Below are 13,658 nucleotides of genomic sequence, written 5' to 3'. Positions count from 1 at the left end.
TAAAATCGCACCTCTGCTCTATATGTGCAAGGTTTTCCTTCTGGGGCCACTGTTGGATATGCCAAATCCCAGGTCAAAGATGTACTGAAGAAGGAATTCAACAAGTCAGTGGAGCTGCAGGTAAAGTTTTTATGATAAAAATTGCACTACTTTGACAGTTAAGACATGCAGTGGAACTCACACATTTTGTACACAAGTGTCCTTTGCTTCAGAGTAATGCAGAGTCCCCACTCAAGTGGGAATTACAATTCCCAAAGCTTTTATCCTCAAGATAAGTTAAACAAAATAAAAGCTTTCCTGTTTGGTACATAGGGCGTCGAAAATCCTAGCTCTTGTGCTCAAATTTATTTTTTTCATAACCAGAGTTGGAAAATGTCTTAATTATGTCAATTATGTTCTCAATTACCATGAAATGCAAGCTGTTTGCAGTGGTGTTTGAGACGCACTGCTGTCACAGAACAAACTAAATCAATAGCAGCTAATTTGCAAATTGTTTAATTGTGGTTACGCTGTGAAATACAAATAGATACAGTATGTCCACATGGCCTTTTAGGAACGAGCCGTGTCTGATTCTCATTGCTATGCTTTTACGGCCATTACACCCACGCAGTGTCAGTTGGGGCTGTCAAGTGTCCATAGGATTACTTGCATTTTTCAAATATCTGCTTACTTGGTCATTTTTTAAACTTACTGATGGTCTAGTTGTGTGAATCCTAAAATAAGTGTGGACTAAATGTAATGGAAAATGTCTGTACAATTTCTGGATTGCAGTATGTGTGTGAAAATGTACTGCTCTTAATGATTCTATCTTTATTACTTGTTTGTGTAGGTCGTGGATCCACCACCAAAGTTTGTGTTCCGTGTGGTGTCAGGTCCAGTGGTGTACACAGCCATATCTGTCATCAATGCTTTGCGAAGGTCCGGGCGCCGCTTCATGTACATGTTTCCCAGCTGGATGACACCGGACCATGAATATCAAGTTCACACAGGTTAATCACCTTTTTTTATTAAAACCTCTTTGAAACCGTCAAACTGTTAGCATTCTACATTTCGTGAAGTTCCTTACTTTTTAAGCTTAATCTAATTCACTCTGTGCCCCCTCTCTGTGCAGTGCTGCAGTTTGTTCCCAAACACATAGATGTGCGTTACTGCAACTTCAGTGAGCACATTGAGAAAGGTTTGACCATGGCCTTTGCAGAAGTTCGCCGTCGCTCAGGGGAGTCAACCAACTTCACGGTGCATGTAAGTCCACACGAGGGAGAAGAAATTATAGGCAGTCATGGAATTTCATTCCAGCAGAGATGTCAGTGGGCTATTTTCTATATATTAACTTTAGTCCTACACAGCACCACAGATCTCTTTTCAACCCTGTCATTGCATTTTTTTAACCTCGATTATCATGGCCTTAATGCAGTTCCTTTAGTTACATATAAGACAGCTACGTTTGCCATTTGGCTCCTCAACAATTCTTTTATAAACGCTAGTGAATTATCTCAGAGGTAATGGCATTTGAATATACTGATTCAGTATGATTGTCGCAATCTTATATTTATGTATTAGATATTATAGTGCTATTTTATTAAATGTGCAACTTTATTATGGGAACCTCCCCCATAAAAAAAGTGTATTTGGAAAAACTGTCTGTCGGTAAAGACGTCATTGGTCTCTATTCAATGTTTTTTCTGAGAAAAGCTTGATAAAAGCTTTTTGAAAAGATGTCTTAACCACCTACAGCTCAATTCTGTGTGCCGTTGTCCAGCAACTGATGCCAGCACTTTTCAGAAATGTGACTCTTTTAAAATTCAAATGTGCCTCTCCAATAAAGCACTGTATATTCAGCAGTTGAACTGAGAGTGTTCTGCACATTTCGTTGTGTAATCGTTGCCCTTTTCAGATTGTAAACATCACCATGGCTACTCCCAAATATGAGGAACGCCAGCTGAGGCAGCCAGTGGACATCACCTTCACCGTTAGTGGCTCAAGGGGTTATCTGATGGGGTCAGAGGTCAGCACTGCTCTGAGGAAACTAACAATGGTGGAATTCAGCTACTATACGGGATTTCCTGTCCTGCAGATTGCTGAACGTAAGTGCTGTTATTTCTGTTGTCAAATGAACTACTATCTGTAATAGTTTGAACTTTGTTGCGTTTAATCATCATTTTGGCCTTTTTCCAACAGCTTTCCATTATCCAGAGCTGAACACCAGCCATTTACTTCGCTCCAGCTGGGTCAGAACAGGTATAATGGTTTCAGTTATTGGCATGTTAAAATGCTTTAAGAAAGCCTTACAACGAATATAAAACAGTTATGACATTTTTATCTTCTCTGTTTTGGCTGTTTATAGTGCTCCTGGGGGTGATCGACCAGAAAGTCGGTGAAAGGACCTTTCAGGCTAACCTAGAGCGCCGTGTAGCCATGTTACTTGGGGAGGCAATGGGATTGGTCAGACGGGTTAGACGAGCCACCACACTGGGCAACAACAGTATTCAGGTACTGAGCCTTTCTCTCAGTCTGGTAATATTTATATACACAAAACATTGTTGACCATTAGGCCGCTTGGTGGCACAGTGGGTTGAGCAAGCGGCTTATATACTGAGGCTACAGTCCTCCTGCAGCGATCGCAGGTTCGACCTGCGCAGCTTTGCTGCATGTCATCCCCGTTCTCTCTCTCTCTACCCCCTTCCTGTCTGCAACTTCAATAAAGGGCCACTAGAGCCACAAAAAAAAATCTTTAAAAAAAACAAAAACATTGTTGACCATTTAATTTCACTGAGGTAATGAAATTATCTTGTAAACTGATGTTAAGTTGTGAAGAATGAGTAAACTCATTGTTAAATCAATAGATTCCATTGGAGCTTGGCTATAAAACTGACAAACATACCACTGTGTTTAAATATCTTAGTCATTGCATAACAAAAATCTAAAACTGGGAAATTGTTAATGTTGAATCCACTAAATCTTTAAAAACATCCTTCCTTGTATCATTAATATCATTATTCCCTGCTGGGAGAGTACAGAGGGCTCATTATGTGAGCGTTACAGTGCTGGTAACCAGTGAAAGCCTTGGCTCCTTACTAATCAAGCTCTAGCTTTTGTGGGTCCTCTCTGCACCTGCTCATCTCATCTATGAGGGGACAGGATATGGGTCTGTCTCCATGGCAACAGCATCCCATTCACCCGAGGGACAAGCCACTCAAAGACCACCACCTAAAGGGGCTCATGTTCCTATTCCACTCACCCATTTCTTCCCAGCATTTTTTACTCGATGGTTCCTGTTTGCCACAGAGTAAATCAATTATTGAAATGGTCTTTTTCTCTCTCTGTATCCTGCAGTGGTGATCATTTAGCCTGTTTTTGTGACAGAGGGCCATTAATGGGGTGGATTTCAGAGATGTAGAAGAGATGATTGCGACTAGTGAGAACAGTATACTTGGATAAAAGAAAATGTTATTGGAGACCCAGAAAACCAGCAGAGAAATTTAGGAAAACAGAAGTCTTAGTTCGTGATGAACCTCTTGTTTTGTTATGTTAAAATTAGATCTCTAATTATAGTCCCTGGTTTCCTTTATACATTTTAAACATGAGTTTTGTTCTTCAGCCACAGATATGTGGAAAAGAAAGACATCTTATTATATATGTGTGTCCCTCATAAGATTCTGTCATTGAGGAAGTCTGATTTTGATTAATTATTCATTTTCTTATCCGTTTCATTTCAGACACACATTTTTGACTGTCTGTTGAATAAAGTCCACGTGCACTGACTCAGACCGGGCATCTGAACTTAAAAGGAACCTTTTGTCTTGTTCTCATTCACACATATTCACTTGCTCAGTTTCAGACAGATGCCCTAGACTGCCATGACAGAATAAGCGCTGTGTTGTTGCGTGTGAGAATACCTTATGAGCCTGCCTAGACAGCGAACGCTGAAGGGGGTAGTGCAACACACACATTTTCACTGCCCTCTTTCCACTCTAATAAGTGTGCATGGACTAGATTTGACCCGGATTTAGGGTGCACGCTCAGCCATTTTTCTGTGTCAGTCCTGGCATGACCTCCACTAGTCTTTCTAGTAACATAGACAGCAGGCTGGCTTGTGCCTCAGGGCGCCCAGTCGGACCGCACAAACACACGAACACGCATGCATTTCTACATATATGCATAGACTATACGTACATTATTGCAGAATAATATAAAGAGAATATTTTAAATATTGACCAATTTAAAAATATAGACAATTAGATGCAGTTTCTCTTTGTTTATAAATGCAGAAGTATTGCATTCATCAGGTTAAACAGTTTGAAACACACAGACATGAACTGGAAACAAATGTTCCATTTGAGCAAAATTGACAATTCAGTTATCATTTTTTAAATTGTACTGTAATGTTTTATGGGGAACTTCTTAAATATGTTGTCATAGATCACAGAGCAACCAAGGAGGCTGAATCCTGGAAGCCTGAATTGTAGTTTTTTCTTTCACACAAGCTGAAAATTGATAAAAGATATAGTATGCTGTAAATAATTACCACATTCACATTTAAAGTTATTTTTACTACTAAGTTTGTAACACTTTGCTCATTAGCACCTTCATCCAACATTCCATTCATATTTTATAGAATTTGGTGCGTCATCGTCCACAGCTCCCATGTCCATTTTTGGAAACACTTTATTCCATCTGCTTGAGAACTTCCACTTAGCCCCTCATTTCACACTGGAAACATCAACAGGGTAATCCAGCACCTAAAACGTCACAATTAAAACATGGATTTTGTAAATGCATCTAACATGAGTCTATACTTATTTGCTGCAGAACTGAACAGAGTAAAGTAAAAAATGTCTCAAATATCAGTGATGTAGATGTGATTAAATGTCTTTAATAATGTCTTTTTAGGTTTTGGCATGTAGCATTCTAAAACATCTATACTAAAACCTCTTGAAGTTTAGGATTTGAACATCTCTCACATTCAAACTTTGTCATTTTTATATTTTTCTTTATTTTTTGTGAAAACATTTCAGTAGTCTTTTATCACTTGGTTAAATACTTAATTAAAACTGTTCAGGACTTGGATAACAGTGTTCAAAGCCGGTCTTATGAGTACATTGACATTGTATAATGCGTTAGCAACTTATTTTAATCTCTTTATAGTATGTTTATCTTGATTTCACTTCATATGAACTCTTGAAAAGCAGCTCCCTTTATGGTTCGATGCCTTTGGCTGCACAGGTGACACACTTCACCCTTTCTTTTTTTCCCAATTCCCAGGTTGTAAGCGTGAGCCGGATGACCGGTGTGGACCATCCTTTGGAGCTAGTGTATTTTGCGGAGGATCCCAGTGGTGGGAGGATGCCTGCAGTCCGAACTGCCAATCTTCTCAACAGCCTGGATGTGCAAAGGGCTGCCATTGTTTTGGGATATCGTGTGCAAGGCATCCTGGCTCAGCGTGCGTATCCCTTTCATACTACTAGTGGAGATAACTTGTGTATCTGGAGTTATTGGGAGATGTCCTTTGACATTTCACACTTAGTTTTGTAGAAGCATTTAGTGGGTTGAAACAATATACTTTTCAGTGAATATAGTAATAAAAGGTGATAAATAATACATTAATTTAATTTTTATCATTCATGTTACTTTTGTGTCTGTTGAATCTGTATGCTTTACTTGCCTAATTAGAAAGAAGTAGCATAGTTACTGTAAATGTATGTGCTTCTTTGTATGTTTATATTAACATTTGGGCTAATTGCATCCGTTTCTGCACACTGAAGCAAAAGCCTGTTTACCTCATTAAGAATTTAAAGGACCGGAGGCCCAATGAGAGCCTCTCAGGGGAAAAAAGGTCTCTTTGCTGACTTTGTTCTGTAATGGCATTTTCCCAGGGGTTGAAATTAGTTTAAATTAAAACCTTTGAAGGCCTGTAATTTCTGAAAATAATAGCTGTGAGCGAGTGCTAAGTTGTGTCCTTCTGAATGTATTTGTATTTGAAGTTAAAGCTAAACTTTCTGTCACCCATCTGATCATTTTGTCTAAAGCTGTAGAGAAAGTGGCATCCTCACCCTCTGATGCTGAGAACACCAACATGTGGATCATCGTTGGGGTGGTAATCCCTCTCCTTGTGGTCATCGTCATCATCTCCATCCTCTACTGGAAACTGTGCCGGACGGACAAACTAGAGTTCCAGCCAGATGCTATGACCGTCATCCAGCAGAGACAGAAGGTACGTTCCCAAAACCGCTTCACAAACTGTCTCTCTTAGCCGAAGCTCATGCTTTATTACTGTATGGAAGGGACAACATTGCAACTTTGTGTTCACTTAGGTCTAATGTCTCCACCTCTTAACCACTGCCATTAACACACAGCATTTAAAGCTTTTTGAAATAAATAACAATCAAATAATATGAGATAATTGTTGATGCAAATGTAATACTTGGTGAATATTAAGGAGTATATTATTATATGTTATGGGTACATGGCAAACTGGTAACCACTATATGCATTACTCATTGGTTACATTGTATTAAAAGCCAAACATGATAGATCTTTTTCTGTTCAAAGTTAAATTAAACAGATGTAGAAAGCCAAAAAGAAAGATCCGGTGGCTTTAAATTTAAATGACCTGTTGATTAATTAAGAGTATCTGTCATTGCCAAGAATGCAGTGAAGCACTGCACAGGATGTGGACATCATAATTTCTTCTTTTAGATGGGAATAGTAAAATTTTAATGGTGCTGTAGAGAACATTATTAATGGACATGTGTTGGATTAAAACTCAGGATGTTACTGGAAAAATATGTGGGCCTCGGTTGTTTGTTAATTGTGTTTACAATTTTTCTGATCTTTCCATACACACGTCTTTTTTCAAAGCTTCAGCAACCCTCTTCTGCAGTTTCCAGTTTGTGTCGTCAATTTATATTTTTGAAGCTTTGAAGATATTTTATACTCTGATGTTCTCCTTTTAAAGTAGTACAAAGGTACTTTTGGCAATTACTCAGTGCAAGCGAAGTACACAACAAAAGTAGAGCTAGAGAATTACCTTATAGAGTAACTAACGAGAGGAAGTTAGACTCTGTTATTTATGTTAGGCAGTTAGGAGAGAAGATGAAGATAGAAAAGGTGTGTCTTCAAGAGCCTTTTGATGAAAGAGGGATGCCTCGGCTCTGATGGCAATTATCAAATCTTTGCACCAGCGTGGACACATCTGTGTGAAGTGTCTGGACTGAGAGTGTCGTGTGTGTGTGAGGATGGCGCTGGTTCCTGTGAGGATCGCAGTGAGCTAACTGCAGTTGAAGCCTGTATGATTGAGTTGGGATAGGTGAGAGCCGACCCAGATATCATTCTGTACGACAGCAGAAGTTATTTAAAATTGGTTTAAGTTGCTACAGGTAGCCAGTGCATGCTAGTGAGTAATGTGAGGACATGAGCTTCATTCAAAACCAGACGTAGCTCTTCTGGACTATCTGTAAAGGTTTCACAACACAACCTGGAAGAACAACCTGGAGGGTTTGTCAAAATATAACTCTACTTGGGTCTTTCCAGCAAAACACTGCAGGCAATCGTTCAACTATAAGTGTGTTTATGGACCATGCTATTTTCAGAGAATGTTTTTCCGCTCCTCCGGTAATCTGCCTCTGTTGGTCCTAGACATAGCTGTGTAAAAAAAGGGAGATGTTAATGACCTGAATGAAATTAGCTGGTCCGCACTCAGCTGCCGCACCCACCTGAACCTCTGCCACACAGCTCCCCCTGCAGCTTAGCTGAAACCATACCCCACCACCACAGAGGGCACTGCAGTAACTGAGTCAGGAGAGAGCATGGCCTGTACTATGGCATAGTTAGTTAGGTACTGCTTGAATTTCTTTATGTTGTACAATACAAAGTGGCATGACCACAGCAGTAACCTGGTTAGATGATATCTGCTCATCCATCTTGATCACCAGATTTTTCAAAACAATATTTGGCCACAACAGGTGCTGGATATCATGCTGGAATAAAAGAAAGTTGTGAAGAAAAGCAGCACCGATATTGCTGCTGTAGCTCCGTTGACTAGGATTCATGGTTATTTATTTGTGACATAATTACCTAAAACGAGATGCACTTTTGACCAGGAGGGAAGTCCAGAGTTCCTTGGGAAAGTGACTCTTCCTACAGGTAATCAAACAGCCCCTCAAATTAAATTCAAATCAAATCAAATCAGGTTTATGTGTCCTTTAGAATAGCCAAAGTGATTTGCATGATGAAGGTCCTAAAACAAAAGCCTACATAAAAGGGAAAATTCAAACCAACGTGTACAAATAGTTAATAAAACAGTAAAACCATATAAGCAAGTATAATAAATGACCTGAGGAAAGGACTTCTCTAGTTGCAGTCAAAAGATACACGGAAAAAGTGGGTCTTAAAAAGGTTGAAGTCCGTGGCATTGCAAATGTCAGCAGGCAGTTTATTCCATAATCTTGGGGCCGCAGTGACGAAGGAGCGGTCACCCCACTGTTTAAATTTCCAGTAAAAGCTGGCCTGAGGGAGTGTAGGGCCCTGCCGTGGTCCTGGTTGGTTAATCCTCATACAGATAGGTGGGCGCCAGGCCGTTAATGGCCTTAAAAACAAACATCAAAAGTTTTAAATCACTTCTAGAACAGACTGGAAGCCAGTGGAGCGACGAAAGGACAGGGCAGATACTGTAGGCTCGCGGCTGGACGTGCTGGTTAAAAATCAGAGGCCAACATACAGGACATTACATTAGTCCAGTCTAGAACTGATAAAAGCATGGATTGCCTTCTCAAAGTCCTGCCGATTTAAAAAGGGTTTTACTTTGGCCAAGAGACGGAGTTGGAAGAAGCTTGTTCTGATAACAGAATTAATTTGTTTGTCAAATTTTGAACGTTACACCAAGACTTTTTACATGTGTTTTAAAAGAAGGGGCCAGGATATCTGAGTTTGCAACAAAAGTGCTCGACAGTGGAGACGTACCAAACAGAATACATTATTGAAACTGAAATTTTAACATGATAAAAAGTAACCTCTTTTCCGCAGCTTAAATGAAAATAATGCAGCTTGGCGATGGGACCTTTGAAGGTTACCCTTTGGTATCTGGGGGGAGTCTATGGGTCAGGTTTGTTGATTCACATGCAGTATGTGTGGAATCTAAATGGGATCTGAGGAGTTTAGGGCCATTTTTTACCTTCAGCTTTTATAAAGAAGTGTGAAATATTCAGAGCTTATATAAGCATATAACCCAAATAAAAATTCACCATGACTGTACCCGTCATAAAAAGTGATTACACCAGCAGTGATAAACCAATTATTAGCTCTCCTGCTAATTTGTATCTAATTAGATAAATCACCCGTTGTACTGACAAAATAGGGGTTAGGGTGAGTATGTTTGTGCAAAATACAGCGTAATGCATTATTATTAACTCCTAGTGCTAATAGCTTGGCAGCTCAGAAAGAAAATGTGACACTTGCTGGAATGTGATACTTTTAGGAGCGACAGAATTCCTTGTTCAGAATTCAGACTTGGAAATGGGATGCAGCATTTGTTGGGAAGGAGCTGACAAATCTGCACTAAATCTGATGTGCAGATGTAACCGTTTAGTTGCCTGTCTCCCAACACATTCATCTGTCACTTAACTCCACTGCTCTTCTCTCAGTCCGCTACGTTATTCAGTGAGTCAAGAGCCTCTCTTCATCAACGACACCCTCCAACTAAAGGGAATGTTGAGTTTAGTGATGATGATGAGGAAGAGTCTGAGGAGGAAGAGGAGGACGACGATGAAGAAGATGAAGAGGACGACGAGGATGAAGAGGAGGATGAAGACGATGAAGAGGAGGAAGAGGATGATGAAGAGTATGAGGAAGAGGATGAGGAGGAAGAAGAGGAGGAGGAGGAAGAGGAGGAGGAAATTGTAGTCAAAAGGGGGAAGGTACAGAGTAGTGTCTGGTGGTTTGTAGAAAATGTAGTCAGACCTAGTTTGTGTGTCTGTATTTAAGATCTCTCATTCATTGTTTGTTGTTCAAGTATAAATGAACAACCAAGATATTTAACTCTGAGTCTTGTTAAGAAATGGAAGCCAGTTGTTTTGGGGTTTTTACGACTGATCACCTGCTTTACAAACGCACCTGCCTGACTACAACTCTTTATCCTGTCCGTCATTGCTGCCGCTTAGAAATCAGTAGCTTTTCCCAAAAGCAAACGGAATATGGATAAGGAGGAGGAAGACGATGATGAGTATGAAGAAGAGGAAGAGGATCAGAAGAGGAAATTTACAGAGCGAGACTACATGTCACCAGAGCAAAGACGACAAGAGAGTAAAGTTTTAAAAAATAAACCAGGGAGAATGACAACAGAGGAGAAGATGGATGCATTTTCTAAAAGGATGAGAGGCAAGGAGGTACATGGTGTGGTAGACATGGAGACTAGCAACTGTTTGTGTCAATAGACAAAGATCCACTCTCCCTGTTTTGATAATTGTGGTAGATACAGGAAATCCAGTAGTATTGCAGATTTCAATGTGATGTGTTTTAGTTTATAGCATCTTTAATTTTGTTCAAAAGGAGATACCTTTGTGTTTTGCAAGCTGTTTGTTGTGATATATTCAAATAGCTATTAGTGAGTGCTATGAATGGCATATACTGTATCAGTTTTGTGCTTGCTTTCATTCACCTTCTGTTAATTATAATGAAACTGCCTTTAAACTTTTTTGGCTGCAGCTTTTGAAGGTTTTCCCTTTCAGAGAGCTGCACAGAGCAGCACACATAAACGTACACACACTAAATCTCTCTCGGGATTAGCAGTATCAGTCCGGATTAGCAGTTTCATACCAACAGACCTCTTTTAAGCTGCACGATTTACTTCAGCAACCTCATTGAGTGTTTAGCATTAACAGGAACACGCCATGTCACTCTCCTCGTGTCTCTTCTCCTCCTTTGTAGCCATAATTTACTGTCGGAGGACCAGAGTTTCACGAGCAGGAGGCACATGCACTGAGATCTTACAACTTTTGTTTACATCTTTGCTGTTGGAAAGTCCTAAGGGTTTTACACAGAAATAGTCTAACAGCTTCCATCTCCAGCCTACATCCCCACCACCTCAAAGGAAAGCAAGCAGCTCAGTGTTTACCCAACCTTCTCCCTGTCCCCCCGTTCTCATAGACTCTTTCTTTATCCATTCAGTCTTACTTGTTTTTCTCCCTTCTGGACACCAGCAGTTCAGTTATTCAACCTAATTAAATTTCACAGCTTGTGCTGCTGCAACTTCAGTGTACAATCTAGACCTGTCACTATATGTTCAGTTCACAGTTGTAACAAACATTATTTCTATTCAACCTCTGGTAAATCATAATTTTACTAACAGATTTTCATCCCGAAGGCTCATCCACAAGCCAGTGGTTTCATTCCTCTTTTGCCTAACAGTTAATGTTGATGAATACTATTTTATTAAAAATGTTTTTTATTGAGGATACACTAGTATTAACTAGAGGATTAATCCTCCACTATGCCTTCTTTCCTTTCTCTGTTTGCATTATTCAACCTCTTTCCTTTCCTGCTGTTCCTTAGTTACAGACTTCCAGTGTAAAAGGCTTTGACTTTGCCAAGCTTCATCTTGGCCAGCAGAATAAAGATGATGTCATGGTGATTCAGGAGCCTGTCCCACCAGGGCCGGCCTCTGGGCCGCTCCCTGTGTCCATTTCCGATGGCTTCAATCCATCTGAAAATGGCGAGATCCCCACGCCCAGATCTAAAACCTCCGGCTCCTCCACCAAGGCATCACGCAGCGGTCGAAGGCGAGAAAGGTCAGTGCTACTGGTAGGAGAGAGCAGGAGGAGAATATTTGTCTGGGAAACTGTCTGGGCCACATAGTTATTGACACTAGAGCCTCTAGTTACACACCCCGTTGTGAAATACAGTTATATCATCAAAATGGCCATTTCTAAAGGACATTTGTTGCTTTTCCTCACCGAGGTGGCATTACTTTCACTAACTGACATGGGCAGCCAATCAAAAAAAAGCTTTAGACAAATCCAGTTCATGTATTTATCTTTTATTCAGATTTTTAGAGGCTATTCTTATGAGCTGTTGCTTATATGGTCAGTGGTTGTAAGGTTGTTTTTACAAAGGGAAATTGTGAAAAACAAAAAATTAAAAGACATCAATAAAAACAGATTAAAAATATTATACAAATCATTGTAAAGCATTAGTATCCCTAAATGTGATAGTAATAACCTGTAATAAAATAGTAATTGGATATTTGCAGTGCTCTGAAGTGAAATTAGGTGTCCAAATCAAAGTCATTAATTGTATCATGTGCCATACATTACAAAATAAAACAAAAAATATGGAAAATATGATAGAAAACTTAAGTTAAAAAAAGTATAACTATACATATATATTCACAATAATAGAGTTTTTTGTAAGTAAGAGTGGTACTTAGATAGTACAGAGTTTGGGAGATATTTGAATATATGTTCTCTAAATATAAATGCCTTTTTTCCATAACTCTCCACTATATTACATTAGAAAACTATTAACCCTGCTAACACTTCTCAGAAGTTTGGAAAAATATTGACTCTTTCTTTTTTTCTCCTGACATTTTCGGTTGCCGGTATGTTATCCTGGGTTTCTATTATTCATGTAAGTCTGTGTGTTTGCTGGGTAGGATCTCCCCGTCAGACGGAGACTCAGTGGTGAGTGATCATTCTAGTGAAAGAGGATCGACCGAGGAGAACCTGAGAGCCCACGCCACGCCCAGCGACAGCAAGCAGACCCGTAAGATCCCCATCAATGTTTTAAATGGCAAGTGGCCTTGGCAACACTCAACAACACTCCTCAGTCCAGACATGGAGAGACAACGTGAGGGGGGAGGGGGTGCAGGAAGGGACTTGGCTGAGATAAAAAAGATAAACAAAGAGCAATTCAAGCTCACAGGATTTGATTGACAGGAACGCCAGATTGTGGGCAGGGGAGACTACAGGGTGATGAAAAAGAGAAAAGAGACAGTGACTGAAGAAAAATTCCTAGATCTAAACCGTGAGGAGATTTGTTGTCAGAAGAAGTCCAGGGAGGGGATTAAGGGGTAAATGAAAGAAAAATGAAAAAGGTTGACGTTACTCTTGACTGCTCGGTGATAGATTTAGGTTTGCGATGCCAGTCAGAGCCAGCGAGCTGGAGCCAAACCCAGTCAGGCTCAGACTACAGGCTGACTCACCCACTGAGAAATGGTCTGTTTTATTACTGCTGAAACTGTTCCTGACTGTTCCTGTATGTGCTCTCCACAAAGTTTGTAATTAGACATTGTGTTAAGTACACATGTGATATCTTTCTTTTTGGCCATTCATCCTTTTGATTATTATGTTTTCTTCTCATCTCAAGCAGCACTCTTTGATTTTTCTGACTAGGGCTGAAGAAAAGATTTCATTAGCTGTGAAGACATTCTTCTGACATTGAATCTAATGGTTTTTTTTACAGTCATGTTGCCCAAAGCCTGATTCACAAAGCTGTTGCATAGACAATACTTTTTATATTAACTTGAGCTCCATCACCCCAGTAAGACTCTCTTTCCTTTCTGTTGTGGTTTGCAGGCAAGAATAGAATTGGTAAGATTTTGTTCACTTTCTGTCTGTATCCCCAAAGACGTCACGCTTGACCTCCTGCAGTTGTGTCTGTCTGTTGTC

General features: G+C 39.9%; 1 protein-coding gene across 7 annotated transcripts in view; it reads left to right on the top strand.

Annotated features, from left to right (window-relative positions):
- Positions 1 to 13,658, top strand: part of si:ch211-1e14.1 (UPF0606 protein KIAA1549) — a 41,613-nt gene that overhangs the window by 17,289 nt on the left and 10,666 nt on the right. For 2 of the 7 annotated variants that reach the window (XM_061721382.1, XM_061721381.1), the window contains exons 4-16: positions 32 to 120; positions 830 to 989; positions 1,112 to 1,242; positions 1,895 to 2,084; positions 2,179 to 2,238; positions 2,345 to 2,490; positions 5,263 to 5,440; positions 6,027 to 6,211; positions 9,639 to 9,911; positions 10,155 to 10,379; positions 11,545 to 11,780; positions 12,644 to 12,780; positions 13,566 to 13,580. In XM_061721382.1, coding sequence (XP_061577366.1) covers positions 32 to 120; positions 830 to 989; positions 1,112 to 1,242; positions 1,895 to 2,084; positions 2,179 to 2,238; positions 2,345 to 2,490; positions 5,263 to 5,440; positions 6,027 to 6,211; positions 9,639 to 9,911; positions 10,155 to 10,379; positions 11,545 to 11,780; positions 12,644 to 12,780; positions 13,566 to 13,580 — 2,025 coding nt within the window. The remainder of the gene's footprint in view (positions 1 to 31; positions 121 to 829; positions 990 to 1,111; positions 1,243 to 1,894; positions 2,085 to 2,178; positions 2,239 to 2,344; positions 2,491 to 5,262; positions 5,441 to 6,026; positions 6,212 to 9,638; positions 9,912 to 10,154; positions 10,380 to 11,544; positions 11,781 to 12,643; positions 12,781 to 13,565; positions 13,581 to 13,658) is intronic. The other 5 variants (XM_061721384.1, XM_061721385.1, XM_061721383.1 and 2 more) reach the window with 5 other exon arrangements.

The sequence above is a fragment of the Cololabis saira genome, chromosome 5, assembly GCF_033807715.1.
Source record: "Cololabis saira isolate AMF1-May2022 chromosome 5, fColSai1.1, whole genome shotgun sequence".
Classification (NCBI taxonomy): Eukaryota; Metazoa; Chordata; class Actinopteri; order Beloniformes; family Belonidae; genus Cololabis; species Cololabis saira.
The sequence above is the reverse complement of the archived record's forward strand: the minus strand, read 5'-3'. Positions and strand labels throughout refer to the sequence as shown.